The sequence below is a fragment of the Aquarana catesbeiana genome, linkage group LG13 (genome assembly GCF_042186555.1).
Source record: "Aquarana catesbeiana isolate 2022-GZ linkage group LG13, ASM4218655v1, whole genome shotgun sequence".
Lineage (NCBI taxonomy): Eukaryota > Metazoa > Chordata > Amphibia > Anura > Ranidae > Aquarana > Aquarana catesbeiana.
Window position 1 is genome coordinate 31,154,293 of NC_133336.1, and position 26,019 is coordinate 31,180,311.

General features: G+C 45.4%; 1 protein-coding gene across 5 annotated transcripts in view; it reads left to right on the forward strand.

The window, feature by feature from the left end:
• The window catches only part of FLVCR2 (FLVCR choline and putative heme transporter 2), a 43,902-nt gene that overhangs the window by 10,994 nt on the left and 6,889 nt on the right, over positions 1 to 26,019 (forward strand). For 3 of the 5 annotated variants that reach the window (XM_073608891.1, XM_073608889.1, XM_073608890.1), the window contains exons 3-9: positions 7,510 to 7,651; positions 9,006 to 9,146; positions 12,565 to 12,632; positions 15,052 to 15,155; positions 15,417 to 15,527; positions 15,812 to 15,917; positions 20,084 to 20,195. In XM_073608891.1, coding sequence (XP_073464992.1) covers positions 7,510 to 7,651; positions 9,006 to 9,146; positions 12,565 to 12,632; positions 15,052 to 15,155; positions 15,417 to 15,527; positions 15,812 to 15,917; positions 20,084 to 20,195 — 784 coding nt within the window. Of the gene's footprint in view, positions 1 to 7,509; positions 7,652 to 9,005; positions 9,147 to 12,564; positions 12,633 to 15,051; positions 15,156 to 15,416; positions 15,530 to 15,811; positions 15,918 to 20,083; positions 20,196 to 26,019 lie in introns of all 5 variants that reach the window. The other 2 variants (XR_012237039.1, XR_012237040.1) reach the window with 1 other exon arrangement.

The window sequence follows — 26,019 nt, forward strand, 5'->3', positions numbered from 1 at the left end:
CCGTGTGTACGCGGCATAAGTGTGTTCGTCCGAGCACTAATACACTGCCTAACAAGAATTCTCTTACCTTTGTGGCTGTGTGTGGTGAAGAGGTGAGCTTGGGCGTGTTATTTGGATATATATTTATCTTTTGGGGCCCCAACTAATCCCTGAGCGCCACTCAGGACTGAGGATGAGCTTGGGCGTGTTATTTGGATATACCATATTTATCGGCATATAACACGTACCTTCACTTAAAGAGGGAAGTTCCAGGGAAAAAACTTACATTTTTTAAAATAAGAATTGTGAAGCAAAATAAGGGTTGAAAGGATAGCATACTGGACAGCCGACCACCCTCCCTTTGGTAATCCACAGCAACCCCATCAGAATTCTGGAGACCCCATTGACACACACACTACAGGCAGCTTTCATGTGCAAAGTGAGTCTGAACTCTTTATTATTTAAAAAAAATATATATATACTAAATATATAAACTCGCGCTATTGGTGTGACAAAAATAAATCAGTGAAATTAAAAAATTGCAGCTGCTATACAAAAGTGCTAATCGAAAACCATGAAAAAAATAAATATAGCGCTCGCAAACATAGTAAATAAAATGTGAAAAAAACATATACAGTGGGGCAAAAAAGTATTTAGTCAGCCACCAATTGTGCAAGTTCTCCCACTTAAAAAGATGAGAGAGGCCTGTAATTGTCATCATAGGTATACCTCAACTATGAGAGACAAAATGTGGAAACAAATCCAGACAATCACATTGTCTGATTTTTGAAAGAATTTATTTGCAAATTATGGTGGAAAATAAGTATTTGGTCACCTACAAACAAGCAAGATTTCTGGCTCTCACAGGCCTGTATCTTCTTCTTTAAGAGGCTCCTCTGTCCTCCACTCATTACCTGTATTAATGGCACCTGTTTGAACTTGTTATCAGTATAAAAGACACCTGTCCACAACCTCAAACAGTCACACTCCAAACTCCACTATGGTGAAAACCAAAGAGCTGTCGAAGGACACCAGAAACAACATTGTAGACCTGCACCAGGCTGGGAAGACTGAATCTGCAATAGGCAAGCAGCTTGGTGTGAACAAGTCAACTGTGGGAGCAATAATTAGAAAATGGAAGACATACAAGACCACTCATAATCTCCTTCGATCTGGGGCTTCAGGCAAGATCTCACCCCGCGGGGTCAAAATGATCAAAAGAACGGTGAGCAAAAATCCCAAGACCACACGGGGGGACCTAGTGAATGACCTGCAGAGAGCTGGGACCAACGTAACAAAGGCTACCATCAGTAACACACTGCGCCACCAGGGACTCAGATCCTGCAGTGCCAGATGTGTCCCCCTGCTTAAGCTAGTACATGTCCAAGCCCGTCTGAGGTTTGCTAGAGAGCATTTGGATGATCCAGAAGAGGATTGCAAGAATGTCATATGGTCAGATGAAACCAAAGTAGAACTGTTTGGTAGAAACACAACTCGTCATGTTTGTAGGAGAGAGAATGCTGAGTTGCAACCAAAGAACACCATACCTACTGTGAAGCATGGGGGTGGTAACATCATGCTTTGGGGCTGTTTATCTGCAAAGGGAACAGGACGACTGATCCATGTACATGAAAGAATAAATGGGGCCAGGTATTGTGAGATTTTGAGTGCAAACCTCCTCCCATCGTCAAGGGCATTGAAGATGAAACGTGGCTGGGTCTTTCAGCATGACAATGATCCCAAACACACCACCCGGGCAACGAAGGAGTGGCTTCGTAAGAAACTACTGATTAACTTTTGAGATTGACCAAATACTTTTTTTCCACCATAATTTGCAATTAAATTCTTTCCAAATCAGACACTGTGATTGTCTGGATTTGTTTCCACATTTTGTCTCTCATAGTTGAGGTATACCTATAATGACAATTACAGGCCTTTCTCATCTTTTTAAGTGGGAGAACTTGCACAATTGGTGGCTGACTAAATACTTTTTTGCCCTACTGTATAATAAAACAACACAAAGTCCAAAATAAAATAACTCAAGGTGCTCCAATCCAAAATGAAGAGAAGAAATGTGCTTGAGAAAATTCAGGTGCACAACACCCCCTTGTGTATCCCCACCCACCAGATCCACATGACCCCCAGCTTTTCAGTCTGGTGGGTCAGTCAAGGCTTAGTAGATGGCGATGGAGATGGCGTATAAGAAATCAGGTCAGCAGATCCAGTGTTCCTTGGTGAAGAGTTTGAGCCAGATAGACACGTACCCAGAAGTAAAAAAGGAACTAATAGTGAAGTACCATCAAAAACAGGTTTATTTGAACAAAGATGGGTACTTACAAAAAATGTGATCAAAACAAGCATTAAGCATGGAGCAGATTGTATAAAACCGATGTTTGTGGTGTGCGTTCCAAACGACCGGAACTAACATCAGTATTCCCGGAAACAGCGTCAGACGTGTACGTGTCTATCTGGCTCAAACTCTTCACCAAGGAACCCTGGATCTGCTGACCTGATTTCTTATACGCCATCTCCAAGACATCCATACTAAGCCTTTACTGACCCACCAGACTGAAAAGCTGGGGGTCATGTGGATCTGGTGGGTGGGGATACACAAGGGGGTGTTGTGCACCTGAATTTTCTCAAGCACATTTCTTCTCTTCATTTTGGATTGGAGCACCTTGAGTTATTTATTTTGGAGTTTGTGTTGTTTTATTATATATATTTTTTCACATTTTATTTATTATGTTTGCGAGCGCTATATTTATATTTTTCATGAACTCTTTATTAAGATGATATCTTTTATATGTGAGTTAAAACACAAGAGGGGAGGGGTAAACTCGCTCCTAAGTTTCTAAGGGGTTAACCAGGCTTCTACAGAGAAATTTTATTTCATCATTAGTTTTGGGCCTCATTCACACGAGGCGGACTCCGTTTCCACGGAGCCCGCCTCGGTCCGCCAGCTCAGCGGGAGATCTCTCAGTTGATCTCCGCTGAGCCAGGTCCGGCGGATGACAGGTCCCTCTCTGCTCACTGAGTGGGGAGGGGCTTGTCAGGTGCCGCTGCTGCCTATGGAGGGATTGGATGAAAACGGACAGCATGTCCGTTTTCATCAGATCTCACCTGATCCGCCAGCGATGGATCCAGACGTAGAGCCATCCGTCTGCTTTTAGCGGATCGGACGGGGTCGGATGTCAGCGGACATGTCTCCGCTGACATCCGTCGCTCCATACGCTAACATGGAGCGCCCGTTCAGGTCCGCCGTCAAAACTGACAGGCAGACCTGAACGGTCTGACCATGTGAAAAGGGCCTTAGGCAGCTGAAAGGAATTTACAAAGATAGCTTATCTGCATAGATTACTGAGAATCGGTCTAAACACAATGAGTCATACAGTGAGAGTTTTAATTAAAAGTTGGCTTAAGCAAAAAGGTCCAAAACTCTAACGAAAAAGAAGTGTAAGATAAGGCACCTACATTCTTTATAAACAAGCTTTTACAATGGAGGGGAGATTACAAAATGGAGTTGCAGGTGATCATATAGCTCTATTACAAGGGTAAGTGCCCATGAATGCAGCCTCACCATTGCCATCAGTGCAGCCTGATCGATGCCCATTTGCAGCCTCGGAGGGGACAGGGAGGGGGTGGGGGGGGGCGAGCGCCAACAGATTACATACAAGAGAATCTCCTGTTTACTCGGCGGCCTCTTTAATGCAAAGTCCCGCCTCCTATGATAGACAGAACAGTCGTCCAATGCCAGCCCAGGAGACGGGACTTCCTATTACAGAGGCCGCTGAGTAAACAAGAGATTCTCCAGTATGTAATCTGACGGCACTCATCCCACCCCCTCCCTGGGGGCCCCAAAAATTGATTTATATATATATATATATATATATATATATATATATATATATATATATATATATATATATATATATATATATATATATATATACACATATATACATATATACAAATACAAATTACCAGGTGGGCCGCATTAAACCGGAATGCGGGCCGCAATTGGACTTTAGACATGCCTGGTGTAGAAGGATTGTCAACACTCGACAACTGCCAGAAAATTATTCAAGACCCTTTTTTAACACAGCATATGGCAGTACATGACATGTGTGTTTTGCCCAATACTTTACCAATGTCTCAGGGTGTTATTCGTAATGGTAACTCACATTACAATGCAATACTGTAAGACATAAACGTGAATGGCCATTTACAGTAAAGACTCCCTCCCCATCTACTTCCAAAAACAGATCCTTTCAAGGGTGGTAGTTCGTACCAGTGGCAAAAAATCCCCCTTCATGGGACTTTAATGGCCCAGTTTGTTAATAGTGCAATAACAGCATAGAAGAGCAAATAAAAAATCTGAATGATATATAAAAAGTATATACAGTACATTTTATTTAACAATCGATAAAAAGATAGATGTATTCACAACAATGGTGGCTGGTGAATATGTAGGTCAACAAAACATAACAAAACCATAAAGGTATAATACTCATGGGTCCAGGACTACCATGATGTAACCACTATGGCGAATGTCCATGGACAACATCCGACGCGTTTCAGAGCCCTTCTTTCTTCAGCGGTGTAGCTACAGGCATCATTCAGATATCCCTGCACAAAGTAGAGGACGTCATTTTACTATGGCCGGGTATTGAAGTGGTTAAGGTACCCATATAGCACAGACAATTAATGCAGCGCTCCACACATATATCGCACACTCACATCGGTCCCTACCCTCAAGGAGCCCACAATCCAAGGTCCCCAACTCACATTCATATGCTAGGGACAATTTTGGACAGAAGCCAATTAACCTACCAGTATGTCTTTGGACACAGGCACAGGGAGAACATGCAAACTCTAAGCAGGTAGTGTCGTGGTTGGGATACGAACCAGAAACCCTTTTTACTGCTAGGCAAGAGTGCTACCCACTACACTACTTTACATAATAAAACAGACTAAGATATACAGTATCTCACAAAAGTGAGTACACCCCTCACATTTTTGTAAATATTTTATTATATCTTTTCATGTGACAACACTGAAGAAATGACCCTTTGCTACAATGTAAAGTAGTGAGTGTACAGCTTGTATAACAGTGTAAATTTGCTGTCCCCTCAAATAACTCAACACACAGCCATTAATGTCTAAACCGCAGGCAACAAAAATGAGTACACCCCTACGTGAAAATGTCCAAATTGGGCCCAAAATGTCAATATTTTGTGTGGCCACCATTATTTTCCAGCACTGCCTTAACCCTCTTGGGCATGGAGTTCCCCAGAGCTTCACAGGTTGCCACTGGACTCCAGTGGCAGTGGCAGTGGCAGTGGATATGACGCTGAGGATGTGCACTCAACTTCTTTGGTCGACCACGGTGAGGCCTGTACTGAGTGGAACCTGTCCTGTTAAACCGCTGTATGGTCTTGGCCACTGTGCTGCAGCTCAGTTTCAGGGTCTTGGCAATCTTCTTATAGCCTAGGCCATCTTTATGTAGAGCAACAAATCTTTTTTCAGATCCTCAGAGAGTTCTTTGCCATGAGGAGCCATGTTGAACTTCCAGTGACCAGTATGAGAGAGTGAGAGCGATAACACCAAATTTAACACACCTGCTCCCCATTCACACCTGAGACCTTGTAACACTAACGAGTCACATGACACCGGGGAGGGAAAATGGCTAATTGGGCCCAATTTGGACATTTTTCACTTAGGAGTGTACTCACTTTTGTTGCCAGCGGTTTAGACATTAATGGCTGTGTGTTGAGTTATTTTGAGGGGACAGCAAATTTACACTGTTATACAAGCTGTACACTCACTACTTTACATTGTAGCAAAGTGTAATTTCTTCAGTGTTGTCATATGAAAAGATATATAATAAAATATTTACAAAAATGTGAGGGGTGTACTCACTTTTGTGAGATACTGTATGTCTGCACTTGTTGCCACATATATATCTTAGTCTGTTGTTATTATTTTGTAGATTATTATATTTCCATATACTATTTTTCTATTTTATTTTTAATTTTTTCTTGTATAGATTGTGACCTTGGCATGGTTTATATATATTCCTGCCTGCCTCCGCCTCTTTGGAGGTGTTCCATTGCCTGGTCTCGCTGGTTTTCACTTGGACTCTGCTGGTTTTGTGAGCTATTTTGGTCTCCCTGGATCCTTGGATGGACATTATTATACACAATTTATATAGTGCCAACAGTTTACGCAGAGCTTTACAATGTAGAGGGAGGACAGCTCAACTTCAATACAGGAGGGCCCGGCTCGTAGAGCTTACATTCTAAAGGGAGGGGGTGGTGATACAAAAGTTAATAGATGCGGGTGTGGGATAGGCTTCCCTGAATAAGTGAGTTTTTAGGGATCTCCTAAAGGTGGACAGGATAGGGGCTGATCGGACATACTGGGGCAGGGAATTCCAGACGATGGGAGAGGCTCTGGAGAAGTCCTGAAGGCGAGCATGAGAGGAGGTAACAAGGGAGCTAGAGAGCAGGAGGTCCTGGGAGGAGCGGAGGGCACGATTTGGGCGATATCTGCAGATGAGGTTGGTGATGTAGATGGGGGCGATGTTGTGGATGGCCTTGTATGTTGTGGTTAGCATTTTGAATTTTATACAGTGGGGTAGGGGAAGCCAGTGAAGGGATTGGCAGAGAGGGGCAGCAGTCACAGATCGATTAGTGAGGTGTATTAGTCTAGCAGCAGCATTCATAATACACTGAAGGGGGATAGCCTGCGTAAGGGTAGGCCATTAAGGAGAGAGTTGCAGTAGTCAAGGCGGGATTTTTAACTATTCTGTGGCTGTTGCTTTTGTTCTCTACAAACTTATGTCAACATGTAAGTCCAATCCTGTACAAATTATGAGAAATTAATGGAAGCAACTTTAGTGTTTGCTGTGATGTATTTTTTTTTTTTTATTACTATTATTTTTTCATTCCATTATAAGAGTAATATGCTCTATCAATGTACACACCCCTGAAGAAAGAAGGGACTCTGAAACGCGTCGGGTGTTGCCCATTGACATTCGCCATGGTGGTTACATCATGGTAGTCCTGGACCCATGAGTATTATACCTTAATAGTTTTGTTATGTTATGTTGACCTACATGTTCACCAGCCACCATTGTTGTGAATACATCTATCTTTTTATCCGTTGTTAAAAAAAAAATATATACTTTTTATATATATCATTCTGATTTTTTTTCTTTGCTCTACTATACTGTTATTGCACTATTAACAAGTTGGGCCATTAAAGTCCAGTGAAGGGGGAATTTTTTCCGCTTGTTCAAATTATCTTGGAAGTGGGCCCACCCTATTGCTCAAACCCATCTCAACATTTCTCTTTGTAGTTTGTACCAGTGACCTCTTACTCTTTGCTCTAGTTCAATGCCACAGTAAGACAGTTATGATGGTGGCAGTTCGTGCCAGTGACATCTCACCATTACTTCTGTTGGGTGTTGCAGTGGGATAGTTATGATGGTGGCAGTTCATGGTGGTGATGTCTTCCTCTTTGCTCCAGTTAGGTGTCGCAGTGGGCTTCCTCCTGCCACCAGTCCTGATCCCCAACATTGAAGATATAGACCGGCTATCGTATCACATCAGCATCATGTTTTATGGAACTGCAGCTGTCGCCAGCCTCCTCTTCATCCTGGTAATATTCGGTGCGCATCAACCCGAGGACTACTCACATATAACTGAGGTGTAAAAAAGCTGTGTGTGTGGAATGGCAGAGGTTTAGTGAAAGCTGTGTGTGTGTGGAGTAGAAGAGGTGTAGTAACAGCAGTGTATCTGGAATAGCGGTGATGTACAGACAGCTTTGTGTCTGAGATGGCTGGATTGTAGAGACAGCTGTGTGTCTGAAATAACGAATGTGTAATGACTGCTGTGTATCTGGAATAGCAGACATGTGGAGACAGCTGTGTGTCTGGAATAGCGGATGTGTGGAGACAGCTGTGTGTCTGGAATAGCAGACATGTGGAGACAGTTGTGTGTCTGAAATAGCAGACATGTGGAGACAGCTGTGTGTTTGGAATAGCAGATGTGTGGAGACAGTTGTGTGTCTGGAATAGCAGACATGTGGAGACAGCTGTGTGTTTGGAATAGCGGATGTGTGGAGACAGCTGTGTGTCTGGAATAGCAGATATTTGGAGACAGCTGTGTGTCTGGAATAGCAGACATGTGGGGACAGCTGTGCATCTGGAATAGCAGATATTTGGAGACAGCTGTGCATCTGGAATAGCAGACATGTGGGGACAGCTGTGTGTTTGGAATCGCAGTAATATGGTGACAGCTGTGTGTCTGGAAAAGCGGATGTGTGGTGACAGCTGTGTGTCTGGAATAGCAGATATGTGGGGACAGCTGTGTGTCTGGAAAAGGGCATGTGTGGTGACAGCTGTGTGTCTGGAATAGCAGACATGTGGTGACAGCTGTGTGTCTGGAATAACAGACATGTGGAGACAGCTGTGTGTCTGGAATAGCAGACCGGTGGAGACAGCTGTGTGTCTGGAATAGCAGACATGTGTTGACAGCTATGTGTCTGGAATAGCAGACGTGTGGAGACAGCTGTGTGTCTGGAATAGCAGACGTGTGGAGACAGCTGTGTGTCTGGAATGGCAGACGTGTGGAGACAGCTATGTGTCTGGAATAGCAGACGTGTGGAGACAGCTGTGTGTCTGGAATAGCAGACGTGTGGAGACAGCTGTGTGTCTGGAATGGCAGACGTGTGGAGACAGCTGTGTGTCTGGAATGGCAGACATGTGGTGACAGCTGTGTGTCTGGAATAGCAGACGTGTGGAGACAGCTGTGTGTCTGGAATAGCAGACGTGTGGAGACAGCTGTGTGTCTGGAATAGCAGACATGTGGAGACAGCTGTGTGTCTGGAATAGCAGACATGTGGTGACAGCTGTGTATCTGGAATAGCAGACATGTAGAGACAACTGTGTCTGAAATAGCAGTCGTGTAGTGACAGCCGTATGTTTAGTGCTGAGACTGTAATAAACTGTGTGTTGTTTTCAGTCTTCCAGGAGGCTCCCCCCCAACCACCAACCCTGGCCCAGGCTGCTCTGCTCTCTGTTCCCGCGGGTCAGTACTCCTATAAACAGTCCATACTGCGGCTACTGAAGAACCGAAACTTCATCCTGCTGGTTGTCTCATACGGTGAGTGCTGAGAGCGGTGTGGGTCACATGACAGCTGGAAGGGTCATTAGGGAGTGATGTGGTTGGGCTGAGGAGCTCAGTGTGTACTAATGTCAATGTTCTGTCATATTTTTCTTATTTGTAATGTCACATGCTCAACTATGTCAACAGAATGTAAGGAGGGGGGATCTAACTATAGAGCCAAAATATATGAAGGGGGTAATCCAACTACTGAGGCAGAATGTATGGGAAAAAAACAAACATTTTTTTGCTAGCTTTCCTTGCTTCATGGAATTTTTTCCTCTGTGTCTTCAATCAAGATTCCCTGCTATACCACTGCTTCAGCTGGTCTCTGCATAGCAGCTATCTGAATTTGCATATCCTCAGCACCAGCTTTGGAAGCCAATGAAATGGATGTACGGGACTAACCCGGATGTGACCTTGGGCATTGCATGATGGTGCTTTCCCAACCTTTTGTATACTGTGTTCACTGTGGAGCTCTTTCCAGGTCCAGAACCATAGCACAGCCTCAGGTGTGACCCTGTCTCTGAAGACTCACCTAGTGAGTAAGGATGGTTTGACTGAAGCACCAGGAGCTGCCTCACCATTTGTACAGCTGGACACCTTTTCAAATTCCTCAGCACCACTGGTTTCGCTGCGGTAAGGGTTAATGCTGAGGGATCATCCGATTTTCTTTCTTAATTTTGGATTTTCGAAGTTACGAATTTACGAATTGCAATCATAACGAATGATCCGAAAAAATAAAAAAAAATTAAAAATGAATGAAGCGAAAACTAAAACGATTTTTCGGCAGTGCACATGTCTAGTGCGCAGCGCACCCCAGATACAATTGGCCCATGTAAGTGCTGATGCGGCCCGCAATGATATTGAGTTTTACATACCTGCTCTAGGCTGAATGGCAGGAAAGAGTGCAGAGTGACCTAGTGGAGCGACCACCTAGTAGATGTTTGTTAAGTTATTATTAGTTATTATTTCAGATTTTGGGATTTTCGAATTTATGAATATTCCAATTTACGAATATTCAGAAAAATTTGGTAAACGGGTTTTCGTTAATTCAGATATTTCCAAAATTAACGAATTCGGAACCAAACAAATTGCACATGTCTACTGCACACAAAATGCTTGGTTTAGGAGTGTATTACGTACAGAGTGCAAAGTTTAGGCGTGCACTACGTACAGAGTGCAAAGTTCAGGAGTGCGTTATGTGCAGGGTTCAGTGGTGTGCTTTGTAGGGAGTGCAGTTCCCAGGGGTGCCTTATGCATAGAGTGCAGGGTTTAGGGGTGAGCTATATACAGAATGTAGGGTTCAGGAGTGTTACGTACAGAGTGCAGCGTTCAGAGGTGTGCTGTGCACAGAGTGCAGGGTTTAGGGGTGCACTATGCACAGTGTGCAACCCCAACCCCCAAAGCTTCCTCGTTAACTCTCTCCTACCTGGCCCAGCTCTAGTAGCTCCCTGTGTTGGTGGCTCTGCTTCACCTTTCAGAGAAAATGTTCTCTCTCTCTCTCAGATTCTGAAGATCTAGCCCCACCATGCCCTGCCATGGTGGGGATAGACGTTTGTTCTGGCAGCTACTGATAGCAAAATTGTCCCTTGTAAACACAAAAGGCTTCTGTGTTTACAAGTGACAGGATCGGGAGTGGAGAGTAAGCGCCAAAAGTCACAGAATGGAGGTCTACCACATTCCGGCTGCAAAATTGGATGTGTGGGCCACATGACAAGGCCTGGTGGGTTGGATTTGGCCTGCGGGCCTGGTTTTTGACATATGTGACATAATGTGGCCTAGAGGAAGCAGCAGCCTGCTGCTGCTTTTGCTCTTGTATCTGATCTCTGATCTGATTCCACTGCCCTCCTGCAGTGATTGGTCACTTGGAACCATCATCAGCACCATCTGCCTAGGTTTATAAGTTCCTGAGGCCTTGCCTCACATTCGGCATTGTTGCATTACTGCTACAATGCCTTCCCAAAGACACACAGAGGACAGTCCCACTACCATGGATGACCTCGACCCATGCTCCCCTTGTGATTTTGGAAACCTCTATTGTTCAGGGTAATCTTCATCAGAGTCTTCCTCAGCTCCATTCAATGTGGCCTATGCCTTCCTCCACAAGGACCTCCATATTCACTCTCGACTTCCTAGCTTTTTGTGCTCAACAACTGGAGCAGAGGCTCCAAGCATGCCCAATAGTACCTTGCAGAGTCTTGCTCTGACCCACTGAGCTTGTGAATCAAACTGAGCATGGGGCCTCTGTTACAATATCTGTCTTTTGATTCAGAGTCCTAAAAGTCATTATGCAATGTGTACTACCACGCATGGGGTGGATCAACCTGCTATCTGTCTGCAGCTCGTGTTTACTTGTTGGGTTACTTTTCTGTTATGTGTGCTTAGGGATAAGGGAAGCTGCTGGGGATGATTAGAATTCTATGCTCCTCTGTTGTCACTCACACACCCTTCCGCAACACCTTTCCTGGGTAGAGATTCCTGCTGGGTCATGCTTTCCAGAGAGGGAGGGGGCTGAGGGGCTGTATTTGGAGTATGTGTATGGAGTTCAGCTTTAATGGACAAGAATAGAAAAAAAATGTTCATCTGCTCTGCCCAAATTATGATCTGAACTGAACTTGTTAACCATGACCCTGCCAGATAATGTGCCTGGGGATGATGGTGAGGCTGCCAAATGGAAGCCTGAGGATGACCATGAAGCTACTGGAAATATGGGCTGTGGGAGGCCCACCATGAGGTACTAAATCCTTGCAAGGTTGCAGTGCTGTGAGCGCTTGAATGTTTGTAGCTGCGGTTTTCTTAACACTGTGTTAACACTGTGGGGTTGATTTAGTAAATAGACTGTGCACTCTGAAAGAGCAGTTGCTCCAGGGCTTAGTAAATGAGCAGAAGCTCTGATGACTTCCATCATCCAATCATGTGCGCGCAAAAATACTTTTTTTTTTAAATTTTTCTTGGGTACTCTTTGCAAAGTGAAGCTTTTACCTCATTTACTAAGCTCTGGAGCAATTGCACTTGCAGAGTGCAACACCACTTTGCAAAGTGTACCATCTATTTGTCTTTAGTAAATTAACACCTAAGGCCTGATTCACACCTATGCATTTTTAGTGCTTTTTGCATTTTTCAGATTTGTACTACAGAACGTGTTTCACAGGAAACCATGTTAAATGGACTGTAGTGCAAATCTGCTAAATGCAAAAAGCACTAAATATGCATAGGTGTGAATCAGGCCTTAGTTTCCTGATGTTACCTGCAGTGCAGAAGACAGGTCCTCTTTAACCACTCTGATACCAGGAGTAGCCTCTGATATTAATTACTTAATCGCTTTGTGAGTTGGTGGTTGGGTAGATGGATGGCAGCACTGGTCCTCTGCTCACTGCTGTCTTATTCTGATATAATTTCTTTTTTTTTTTTTTAGGGCTGAACACAGGTGCATTTTACTCCCTATCTACCTTACTGAACCGCATGGTGTTAGAACATTACCCGGTAAGTGCCCCCTGCCCCATGTGTGCGTCTTACAGTATCTCACAAAAGTGAGTACACCCCTCACATTTTTGTAAATATTCTATTATATCTTTTCATGTGACAACACTGAAGAAATGACATTTTGCTACAATGTAAAGTAGTGAGTGTACAGCTTGTATAACAGTGTACATTTTCTGTCCCCTCAAAATAACTCAACACACAGCCATTAATGTCTAAACTGCTGGCAACAAAAGTGAGTACACCCCTAAGTGAAAATGTCCAAATTAGGCCCAATTAGCCATTTTCCCTCCCCAGTGTCATGTGATTTGTTAGTGTTACAAGGTCTCAGGTGTGAATGGGGAGCAGGTGTGTTAAATTTGGTGTTATCATTCTCAATCTCTCATACTGGTCACTGGAAGTTCAACATGGCACCTCATGGCAAAGAACTCTCTGAGGATCTGAAAAAAAGAATCGTTGCTCTACATAAAGATGGCCTAGGCTATAAGAAGTTTGCCAAGAACCTGAAACTGAGCTGCAGCACGGTGGTCAAGACCATACAGCGGTTTAACAGGACAGGTTCCACTCAGAACAGGCCTCGCCATGGTCCACCAAAGAGGTTGAGTGCACGTGCTCAGCGTCATATCCAGAGGATGTCTTTGGCAAATAGACGTATGAGTGCTGCCAGCATTGCTGCAGAGGTTGAAGGGGTGGGGGGTCAGCCTGTCAGTGCTCAGACCATACGCCGCACACTGCATCAAATTGGTCTGCATGGCTATCATCCCAGTAGGAAGCCTCTTCTAAAGATGATGCAGAATAAAGGCCGCAAACAGTTTGCTAAAGACAAGCAGACTAAGGACATGGATTACTGGAACCATGTCCTGTGATCTGATGAGACCAAGATAAACTTATTTTGTTCAGATGGTGTCAAGCGTGTGTGGCAGCAACCAGGTGAGGAGTACAAAGACAAGTGTGTCTTGCCTACAGTCAAGCATGGTGGTTGGAGTGTCATGATCTGGGGCTGCATGAGTGCTGCCGGCACTGGGGAGCTACAGATCATTGAGGGAACCATAAATGCCAACATGTACTGTGACATACTGAAGCAGAGCATGATCCCTGCCTTCAGAGACTGGGACGCAGGGCAGTATTCCAACATGATAACGACCCCAAACACACCTCCAAGATGACAACTGCCTTGCTAAAGAAGCTGAGAGTAAATGTGATGGACTGGCCAAGCATGTCTCCAGACCGAAACCCTATTAAGCATCTGTGGGGCATCCACAAATGGAAGGTGGAGGAGCGAAAGGTCTCTAACATCCACCAGCTCCGTGATGTCGTCATGGAGGAGTGGAAAAGGACTCCAGTGGTAACCTGTGAAGCTCTGGTGAACTCCATGCCCAAGAGGATTAAGGCAGTGCCGGAAAATAATGGCGGCCACACAAAATATTGACACTTTGGGCCCAATTTGGACATTTTCACTTAGGGGTGTACTCACTTTTGTTGCCAGCGGTTTAGACATTAATGGCTGTGTGTTGAGTTATTTTGAGGGGACACCAAATTTACACTGTTATACAAGCTGTACACTCACTACTTTACATTGTAGAAAAGTGGCATTTCTTCAGTGTTGAGACATGAAAAGATATAAGAAAATATTTACAAAAATGTGAGGGGTGTACTCACTTTTGTGAGATACTGTATGTGTACCAGGCTCAGGAACACGTGCGTGTGTGTGTGTGTGGAAGGCTCACAGCCTCATATGTTCTAGGTTCATTGCCCTGTGTGTGCCAGGCTTACTGTGTCCCATGTGTGGCAGGCTCACTACCACTTATGTACCAGGCTCACGCCCCCATATTTACCAGGCTCACCGCCCTCTTGTGTGTACCAAGCTCACAGCCCTCCTGTGTCAGGCTCACTGTCCAATGTGTACCAGCTTTACTGTCCAATTTGTAGCAGGCTTGCAGCCCTCCTGTGTGTAGTAGGCTCGCTGCCCTCCTGTGTGTAGTAGGCTCGCTGCCCTCCTGTGTGTAGCAGGCTCGCTGCCCCCCCTGTGTGTAGCAGGCTCGCTGCCCCCCTGTGTGTAGCAGGCTCGCTGCCCCCCTGTGTGTAGCAGGCTCGCTGCCCCCCTGTGTGTAGCAGGCTCGCTGCCCCCCTGTGTGTAGCAGGCTCGCTGCCCCCCTGTGTGTAGCAGGCTCGCAGCCCTTCTGTGTGTACCAGGCTTGCTGCCCCCCTGTGTGTAGCAGGCTCGCAGCCCTTCTGTGTGTACCAGGCTCGCTGCCCCCCTGTGTGTACCAGGCTCGCTGCCCCCCTGTGTGTAGCAGGCTCGCAGCCCTTCTGTGTGTAGCAGGCTTGTGGTCCCCGTGTGCAGCAGGCTTACTGCCCTCCTGTGTGTGCCAGGCTCATGTTCCCCCGTGTGCCCACAATTTTTACTTTCTTGCTTGAACAGGGGGAGGAGGTGAATGCCGGCCGCATCGGACTGACAATCACCATCGCTGGGATGTGTGGTGCTCTTATCACTGGGCTCTGGTTGGACAGAACCAAGACATACAAGTGAGCAAGATGGTGGCCTATGGTGTCCTGTGTGTTTTTTTTTTTTCCTTTCTCCATTCTCCTACCCCCTTTGTCTGTCTTTTTGTCCCTCCTGTCTTCCTCTGTCAACTCCCCCCCCCTTCTGCCGTGACTCTTTCTCCTTCAGTCCCCCCATGTCTCACTTTCTCTCCTAGGTTTTCCTCCCTGTTCCCCCCGTCAACACTCCTCGGAGTAATTCTCTCCTAGGTCTCTCTTATAGTGTCTCACTCCTGTATCTCTCAGACAGACGACGCTGGCTGTCTATGTCCTATCGTTGGTTGGAATGGTGGTCTTCACATTTATATTGGATCTCGAATTCCTCTGGGCGGTCTTTGTCACGGCTGGGTGTCTGGGGTGAGTACGGAGGGTGCTTTAATATATTATTTGTTTGGCTGTGGGCTCCCCAGTGTAGCTCAATCTTTGTGGCAGCTGATCCCCCCCCTATACAGTATGTTCTGTGATGTACAGTGTCTGCAGGAGGATAATGGTGGCGGAACTGTCCAATAAATTGTCAAATGAGAGGGTTCAACCCTGTGTGGGGACCTGGTGGTCTCTCACCTACAGGCAGCATCAGCATATGGATAGGGGGTCACTTTCTGGGTGCTATGACCATGAAACATCTGTTTTGGATCATCCAGGTTTTTTATGACGGGCTATCTCCCTCTGGGCTTCGAGTTTGCAGCAGAATTAACTCATCCGGAATCAGAAGGAACATCATCAGGTCTGCTCAATGTGGCTGCACAAGTAAGTGTGTATAATGTGTGTGTGATAGTATAGGTGTGCACCTGCCTGGAGCTCCCAGGTGTGATGGGAAGAGTCAGGAGCCCCTAGATGTGGCTGGATGACTTAGGGGCCACCGGCGTGAGGGAGGAATCAGGGGCTTGCAGAGGTGGCAGAAATAGTCAGTGGCCCCCAGAGATGGTAGAAAGAGCTAGGGACCCCTAGTGGTGAAAGGAAGAGTCAGTGGACCCTTTAGCAGAGAGAGTGAACTGCCCTTTGGGGTGACAGAGAGAGTTAGGAGACCCTCAAGGTGGCAGGAAAAGTCAAGAGCCTCCAGAGATGATAGAATCAGTGAGGAGCCCTCAGGGGTAGCAGGAAGACGTAAGAGTCCCCAGGAGTGGCAAAAACAGTTGGAGGACCCCCGGGGTGGTGGAAGTATCAATGGAGCACAGTTGGGGCCTGTCTATTCAGTTGGTGGGTGATGTCTGATTGGACACTTCATACGTCACTGTTGCTCTCCTAGGCATGCGCACAGGGAGTGCCAGGTGTGCCTGGGAACACCCTATGTGGTGCAGAGTCCCCCTGTTTAGACCCCTGATATTTCACCAAAGCCCTCTAACCGGGCTCTTAAAAATTAAAAAAAATAAATAAATACAAAACTACTGACACTGTCCACTGCCCTACTGACACCATCCATTGCTCTGGTGACACCGTCAATATACTGCATATACACATGCGCACACACGCAAATATGTTTTAGCTTTGGGGTGCACACCCTAATGCAATAGGCTGTGCACACGTATGGTTCCTCTGATCACATCATGTCTGTATCGTGCGTGGGCCAGAATGGTGTTAGATGGAGGATGGTGTGCAGAAGGCGAATCATTATTCTCCAGTTTTTAGATTTCTTCCAATAAAGACCCCCCCAGGGAACTATGACCCCCTCCCCCAAAAATACCTCTCCATCTTAAACTGTGTCCTAAGAAATGACGAGTGTGAAGTCAACCCGATCTATTCGGCCCTGGTGCTCACATGCACCTTCAATGATGGCTCATAAATACCGCCTGCACACAAAGGATTAAGAATTTCTCAACGTTCCAGACATTCCATGAACTCTGTAACAATCGCCTGCTTTGTACTTTAAACTTTTCAGAGATTGCTAAATGCTCCTCTAAAAAGCAATGGCAAAAACCCCTTCTTCATCTGAAATATGAGTGGCCGAGACATGAGGAAAGGCACCACCCAATGTGGTCCCCAGGGACTGCCACTCCTGTCCTGGTTAATGAGAGGACAGTCTTTATTTGTATGGAAACAGAAAGAGACCTTAAAGAGACCTTATCACCAGACCATTCATTTCAACAACAATTTTCCCATAAGGTTATGTATCCATTTAAATTTAATGCATATTTTTTACGTGTAAAAGCCTGTAGATATCTGAAAGCCTGAGACCGCTGCTGGCTGCCACCATCTTGAATGTGATGTCAGGGGCCCCAACAGACGCTGTTACTAAAGCGATAATCTATAGTATTCGCCTTTACTCTTCCCCTGGCAGCTAGATAAAAGTGTATGTAAGGAGGTGAGGGGAGGGGCGGAGGGGCTGGGCCAGCACATACAATAAGACACTCCCAAAAGAGGAGAGCACTATGATGTACAAGGAGGGAGTGCGCTATAAAAAATAAAAACGCTGCAAGTAATCACCTAAAACACTTTGATTTTTATGTGTTTTTCTTTAAATGTTATAAAATTGGTGCCTGGTGTCTTTAAAGAGGCGGTCCAGCCTGGGGGAAAAAAAATGAAAAGTCAGCAGCTACAAACACTGTTAGCTGCTGACTTTTACTATATGGACACTTACCTGTCCAGGAAGCCCACGACGTCGGCGCCCCGGCCGATCTTTGGATCGACTGTCGGGTTCTTCCGCCACCATCTGCAGTAGGTTCCCTACTGTGCATGCACAAAGCGTGCAGCTCTTTCTGATTGGCCTGGCGGCGGAGGAAGGAGTACGGGGGCCGAACTTCTGAGGGACGCCGTGGTGGCACTGTCTCCTGGAAGTGAGGACAGGGACCGGTCAAAAACAGGTCCCCCCACCCCGAAAGGTGCCAAATGTGGCACCGGAGGGGGGAAGAAATCAAATAAGCGGAAGTTCCACTTTTGGGTGGAACTCCGCTTCAAGGACACGCTTTGTACCACGTTGTGTAGAATATATCTGGATTCAGGGCTTGCATCTCCCCAATCGATCTGTACACTGTGATGGACTCTGCTGGCTCATTATTGGTCAATAAGTAGCCTAACTGTTGTTGCTGCAAGGTGTAATTAGTCTAGGACTCGCACTAATGAGTGGTAGAAGATTAACCAGGATCTGACTGTGACAACCTGGGCCAGATGCAGATTCTCAGGATCAGGATTTGTGGTCAAATAGGTCAAAAGATTTAATACTCAGAAAGTATTAAAGCCAGAGGATCAGCATGAGAGGTATTCAGGTGGCGTTCTCAGAAGGAGGTATGGCTGATGCTATGTCTACAGAGGACAGGGACAGTTACAGTGCCTTGAAAAAGTATTCATACCCCTTGAAATTTTCCACATTTTGTCATGTTACAACCAAAAAATGAAATGTATTTTATTGGGATTTTATGTGATAGACCAACACAAAGTGGCAAATAATTGTGAAGTGGAAGGAAAATGATAAATGGTTTTCAACATTTTTTTACAAATAAATATGTGAAAAGTGTGGTGTGCATTTGTATTCAGCCCCTGTTACTCCAATACCCCTAACTAAAATCTAATGGAACCAATTGTCTTCAGAAGTCACCTAATTAGTGCATAGTCCACATGTGTGTCATTTAATCTCAGTATAAATACAGCTGTTCTGTGAAGCCCTCAGAGGTTTGTAAGAGAACCTTAGTGAACAAACAGCATCACGAAGGCCAAGGAACACACCAGACCTTCAGGGATAAAGTTGTGGAGAAGTTTAAAGCAGGGTTGGGTTATAAAAAAATATCCCAAGCTTTGAACATCTCACAGAGCTCTGTTCAATCCATCATCCAAAAATGGAAAGAGTATGGCACAACTGCAAACCTACCAATAAATACACATACCAAAAGGCTTAAAAAAAAAACAAATCTTTAATTTCCATGCAAGGTACATGTAAGGTCCCACCCCATTTTTGTTCTCATTTGGTAATTGTTTTTTTTTATGGGATGGTATCTTTTTTAGGGTCACAATTGCCTTACATTCATCCCTCATACTCTTCTAACATGCAAAACTACCAACACATGGCTGTCCACCTAAACTGGTGAGGGAAACTGTCCACAGGACAACTATTAGTCGTGTACTCCACAAATCTGGTCTTTATGGAAGAGTGGCAAGAAGAAAGACATTGTTGAAAGAAAGCCTTAAGAAGTCCCATTTTCAGTTTGTGAGAAGCCATGTGGAGGACACAGCAATCATATGGAAGAAGGTGCTCTGATCAGATGAAGCCAAAATTTTACTTTATGGCCTAAAAGCAAAACGCTATGTGTGGTGGAAAACTAACACTGCACATCACCCTGAATACACCATCCCCACTGTGAAACATGGTGGTGGCAGCATCATGTTGTGGGGATGCTTTTCTTCAGTAGGGACAGGGAAGCTGGTCAGAGTTTATGGGAAGATGGAAGGAGCCAAATACAGGGCAATCGTAGAAGAAAACCTGCAAAAGACTTGAGACTGGGGAGGAGGTTCACCTTCCAGCAGGACAACGACCCTAAACATACAGCCAGAGCTACAATGGAATGGTTTAGATCAAAGCATATTCATGTGTTAGAATGGCCCAGTCAAAGTCCAGACCTAAATCCAATTGAGAATCTGTGACAAGACTTGAAAATTGCTGTTCACAGACGCTCTCCATCCAATCTGACAGAACTTGAGCTATTTTGCAAAGAAGACTGGGCAGAAATGTCCCTCTCTAGATGTGCAAAGCTGGTAGAGACATCCCTAAAAAAGACTTGCAGCTGTAATTGCAGCGAAAGGAGGTTCTACAAAGTATTGACTCAGGGGGGCTGAATACAAATGTACACCACACTTTTCACATATTTATTTGTAAAAAATGTTGAAAACCATTTATCATGTATCATCCAGCAGGGCTGGAGTATGTATGTATGTATGTTTTGCAGTATTGCAGTATGTATGTTTCATGGTCTGTGTGTCTCATGCAGGTGTTTGGACTGATCTTCACAACAGCACAAGGGCAGATTTTGGAGAGATTTAGTGTTCGGGCTGGAAACCTCTTTCTGTGCAGCTTCCTGCTGGCTGGTGCCATTATCACAGGTATGTAATCCCCTGCCGCACTTAGGGCCATTTCACACATGCTGCAGTGACTCACATTTTTCCCCCCTGTAAGATCGCCAGTTGCCGCCAGGACACACTGAAAACAGTTGTTTTCTATGTGTCCTATTTACAATGCAGCCTGCAGCAATGCAACCTGGAGCTCCTCTGCAGTGATATGTTATAAAATGCAGACGTGCTGCATTTTATTGCAGCATTCCAGGCTGGATCGCATGTCACTGTACAGCAGCACGGTGCACCTCGTTGCTATGCAGTGACATGAATGAAGTGTCCCTTTTCTGCACTTCAAATAAAATGGAGTGAAAAAAGGAAATTGTGTGGTGTGCTGCACTGCAATGGAGACTAAAGCGTTGTTCCCCACTAATCTCTTTATCTGATGCCTCCCATCCTCATTGGCCAACCTCTACACAGGTTATCCCCCCTTCAATGTATCATGAATGCTGCTGCCAGACTCATCCACCTTACCCAACTGCTCTGTGTCTGCTACCCCTTTTTGCCAATCCCTCCACTGGCTTCTGCTTATCCGTGGGTTAACCCCTTGGCGCCCATAGTATGCATATATGTGGCCTCTCGGTGGGTGGGCCTTAAAGCCGAGCGGCCACATATATGCAGTCCTGTGTCAACAACTTGGCATGATGAGAGCGCGCTCTCTGCACGATCCCAGCATGGTAGCCGGAGGGGATTGGTAAGCTCCCGATGCATACTTGCAACCGGGAGCTTTCCGATCACGTGACTGCTGTGACAGCCAATCACAGCGGTCACATGACCCAAAGGCCCACCTCCGCTTTCAGAACTCTTAAAGGGACGGGAGGCGGTTGGCAGGGAGGGGTTAACAGCATACAAAACCACTAAATACTCTGCCCCAAGCTACATCACTAAGTTTGTCTTAAAATATCACCCAATTAGCTCTCCACTCTTCCCAAGACCTCCTGCTCTCTAGCTCCCTCATCACCTCCTCCCATGCTCGCCTCCAGGACTGCTCCAAAGCCTCTCCCATTTTCTGGAACTCCCTACCACAGTCTTTCTGGCTTTCTCTTTCTCTGTCCGTCTGTAGGTGATCCCTGAAAAATTATCTCTTCAAGGGAAGCCTATCCCACCTCTACCTAACAACGAAACTTCTACCTTCTCCATCAACTCATCCCCACACAGTCATTACCTTTTTGTAACATTTGCCCTTCCCTTTTTAGATTGTAAACTCTCACAAGCAAGGCTCCCCTAACCCTCTTGTCTTGAATTGGATTGTAACTGCATGGTCTTACGTACATTGAAAAGTGCTGTGCAAACTGTTGGTGCTATATAAATTCTGTATAATATTAATGTCTTCCTTGCCTATTGAGGGACACATGGATTCAGATACAGTCAGGTTATACTACCATTTTCAGCAGGATTGGACAATGCCAAACAGAAAAACTGTAAGCCAGTCCCAGAATAACCCCCTCCTCTACACACACACAGCATTCATTTGTTTTTTACTAGTGTCCTAATATGATGCACATCTTTTCCCCAGCTTATCTGCTGGAAAAAAAAATAACCATTTTTTGCTTTGTTTTATTTTTTTACTCATGGATTTTCCTTCTGCAGACTTCAATCAAGATTTAAGAGAGCAGCTACCTGGACCTCACTGGATGTGTGGGGCTAGCCTAAAATGTGACCTTTCAGCACAGGGATCTGCATTGTGGTGCTTTCCAGATCTTTGTGTGTTTTCTTAGGTCTGGAGTCATGGCTTAGCCCCAGGTGTGGCCCGGTTTCTAAAGAGTCACTTAGTGAGTAAGGCTGGTTGGGCTGAAACCCAACCAGAGGGAGCTACCTCACATTCTAATATTCTTCAACATTGTTCGGTACATTTTCAAAATTCCCACCACTGCCACACTTTCACTCCATCATCCATTGTGTGGAGTACTGTGCTCTCTGCCCCGCCACTCAGCATAAGAGAAAGGATCATCCCGCTACTGCTCCTGCTTGCAAGCTTTTGTGGAATTCTACAATGACCTGGTCACCTTCAGCTGTGTGACCATCAGCATCAGCTGCCTGAGTTTGTATCTGAGGCCTTGCCTCACAATTTGGGCCTAGTTACATTACTGCTACATTGGCACAACATCTCTACACAAAAAGACAGAGGAGACAGTCCTGCCAGTAACCCATACTATATTCTGAGGGCAACTACTCGGTACCCTCTGAAGGAACCAGAAGTTGCAATAAGGAACTCAGTACCACACTGTTATTGGATCATTTTATGCTGATTCCGCAGCTTCATCTTTAGGGACCTCCATGTGCACACAGAACTTTTTGACCATGTATGCTCAACTTTTTGTGGACATTGAGCACCAAGTGTCTCGAAATGCTCCAGAGACATCCCCTGCAGAGTTTCTCTCTGACCCTCTGGAAACCATCTTTGACTCAGATTCCCAACAGTCTTCTTCTAAAGAGAATGTTTTTGAAGGACTCATGTTTACAGGGGGTTGTGTCGGACCCTATTGATACAGTGCATTTTACCATGCCTTTGGAGGATCAGCCTGCTGTCTCCAGCCAGGTCCTGGAGCTGCAAAGAGTATCCCATTACACCTTCTATATGAGGCATTTCTCTATATAAACTAGAAGCACCCTGAAGGTTCCTGTGCCCCACTTGTGAGTGTGCTGGGAATGTTCCCATTTGAGAAGAAGTTCAATAAGCTGGAGTGTTCCTGCTGTAAATAAACTAGTGTGCAACCTAAATAGGAACACCACCAGTCAGGTAGAGGGTGTGCTTACCTTTTAGAATCCCTCTCAAATGTCAGTTGAGCTGGCTGGTTGTGCCCTCCGTCATGTGATGACAGCGACCTTTATCTATCAGACCTTCTCAAAGTGGGTTAGGTTCCTTCAATGAGAGTCTCTGCTCAGCTGGGATGGACTCCTGTTTCAGAGAGCAGGGGGAGCAACTGTCTGGAGCCTTATGCTTTAGTTGTGATGGCTTGTTACAGTCATTTAAACTTATATCCTATATGGGTCTGATGTCCATACAGATGCACAGGGCTATGTGTTTGGCAACTGAGATACTGATGACATGTCCAGAGAGTATTTGACTCCATTAGCCTTAGGGGAGCATCATCTCCTCCCCCATGCATTGGACACTGTGTTTAGTAATGACACTGAAGGTCCGAGAGTTCTTCGACCCCCAACCTAGAAGTTGTAGGGAATGGTTGGTTGAATCTCACCCTTCTCCTGCATATACTTATGCAGCAGGTGCCCCTTGAGTCTGACTCTCGCCTGGTCCATAGGGTTCAAACTCTGTTTAACCCGCTGAAAGAAAATGTGCCCCTACTTCTTTAAGTGGGGGGCTGATTGTGCATCCAGGGGCCGCTCTTCTCTCCAGAAGGTGCAAGGAGCCCCCCTTTAGACCTCAGACTAATTTATTGACTTTGGCGCCTGCTTCTGTTCAGTGGCGACTGCTCCATTAGAAGCACCGGGGTGCCTCCCACCTAATCCATGCGCCCGGCCCCTAATCTACATGCAGGGCGCCGAATGCATGGATTTCAATGTTTTTTTTTTGTTTTTTTTTTAGCACATGATTAGAGCCTAAGGTTGTAATTCAAAAAGGGTGGGCTCAGGGAGCAAAATACTGCGCCCCGAGCCCACCTGGTTATGTGACAATATCGAATTAATATTGGTGTGGTTTGTTTGCCAACCCCCCCCCCCCCCCCAAAAAAAAAATGGAGCACCAGCCGCCACTGCTGCTGTTGCTTCTTTTCATTTCCTCTGTGCTTCTGCTCAAGATCTCTAACCGGGTTCTTCCCACCACGGGTCCCTTGCCCCAGGCCTCATGAAATTTTGTAACCCTTCTCCCTTCCTCAAGAAAGCCCTGTCTCTGAGACACAAACAGCCCCTTCTGATACATGATACAGCTCAGGATCATTCTGTCTATGGATGGACTCCCTGATCTACAGGGTTGACCAGGGTCAGCTCCACCTCCTGCCTTCTTGGACAAGGATCTGGATCATCAGTGTAGCTGGGACACTACCCTTGCTTCTCGGAGCATTGGCTTTTATACTCAGCTTGGTGCCTTCTCCTGACATCTCCATTGTGCGGTGCTTAGGTGTCCTGTAAAGAGAGTCAGCCCTGGGGATCCTTGTAGTCGGCACCCTTCTGAAGGACTTGACTCCTATAAGAGTCACTCAGGTCGGGGCTTGCTGAGTTACAGCATTAGTGACCACCCGTCACCAGGGAGTAAGGTGGTCCAGCTTAAGCAGGGTGGATACAAATCGATGATTTCTAAAAAAAAAAATTAAAAAAATCAGATTTTTTTTTAAAATTAAATCCAGGTTTTTTTTATTTTTATCAAATTTATTTTAATAAAATGCTTTTGGAGTAAAAATGTATCTGATAGTTTTCTATTTAGGATACATTAATAATTTTGTTTATTCAGCATGAAATGGAACTTAGTCATGTAGCATGAGGCTGTATATTCTGCAATATTTACATTTTTGGTAAACTCACTCAATCAATCCAAGCTCAGCAAGCTGAGATAACATGCACTGCATGGATGCATTCACACAATTTCACAGTAACTATAAGAAAAAAAAAGTTCAGGAATATTCCTTTATCCCATTGTTTTACAAACCTATGTACACTACAAACTGTATGATTGAATCTGTTCTGATATCGCTGTTTTACTAACCTGACAGCTTATTATTCTAAATAGGAAACCTTCATTTTATTTGCACATATTAAATATGCTTGCTCTACCAGCAAGAATAAGTCCTTACATTTAAAGAGCATCTGTCATTTCAGATCCATCATGGCAGCGCCTGTTAGTGGGCATCCACTCACCCGCTGCTGCCACTTCCCTCACCATGGTGTGTCACTGCCGTATCACCAGCCATCCCATTAAAGTCAATGGGACTGTCGGTGAGTCATCAGGTCAGAGGAGGAGCCGCTGCGGGACAGAGATGACAGTTGCTCTTTAAAAATTATGATTTAAATCGAGTTGATTTAAATCAAGCCTTTTTAATAGTGATTTAAATCAAGCCATCCCTGAAAAGGCCCACACCTGATAGTCCTTGGTGTAATCCTTTAGCCTCTTCAGGTCACTAGGATAGGCTCTTTCTACTGTATCTGGTGCATTTCAGCTGCTGGATAAACTCCATCCACGGGACTACCGTTTGTTCCCTCTGAATAGTCTCTTCACATCTGAGTACCCCACCTTGGCTAAGTTTTTTTATTTGGATTCTGTTGGACACCGTATAAGTGTTACAATACCATAGTCTCTAAGAGGGAACGTTGCAGGTCAATGCCAAGTATGTTCGTTCTGCTCGAATGGTCCTTCAGATGGGTGTTACCTTTGAATCTGTCTCTTCTCAACTTTACGGTCTGCTTTAAGGGGAGCAATGTGTGCACCTGGCTGCACCTCATGTCCTTCACAGTGCGCAAAGACCTTCTCTGGAAAATGCTGTCCCTCTGGATTGACAGCAGGTACAGCACCCTAGCCCGCTACTGCAGGTACTCTTTGCTGACAGCGGAGCTTGTCCAGGTTACTTTATGGGACCTCATTACCAGTGGATTGGTCCTCCCTCCCTGGCTGATCAGCAGCCTCCTGGAGGAAGGCCACAAGATACTTCCTTTGTTCTAGTCCTTATTCAGGAGAATGCTCTTAGCACTTATGTCTTGCTTTTGTAGCTTTTGATGATTTGTTGGACTTGCGGGGATCAGGAGCTTTCAAGAACCATAGATGTGGTTAAGGAGTAGGCAGGGCTTGCAGCTTTCTTATGCAGGCACCAGGGTCCACTAGGAGTATCAGTGACAACATTTAGCTTCAACCTCTGAGTCCTTTGGC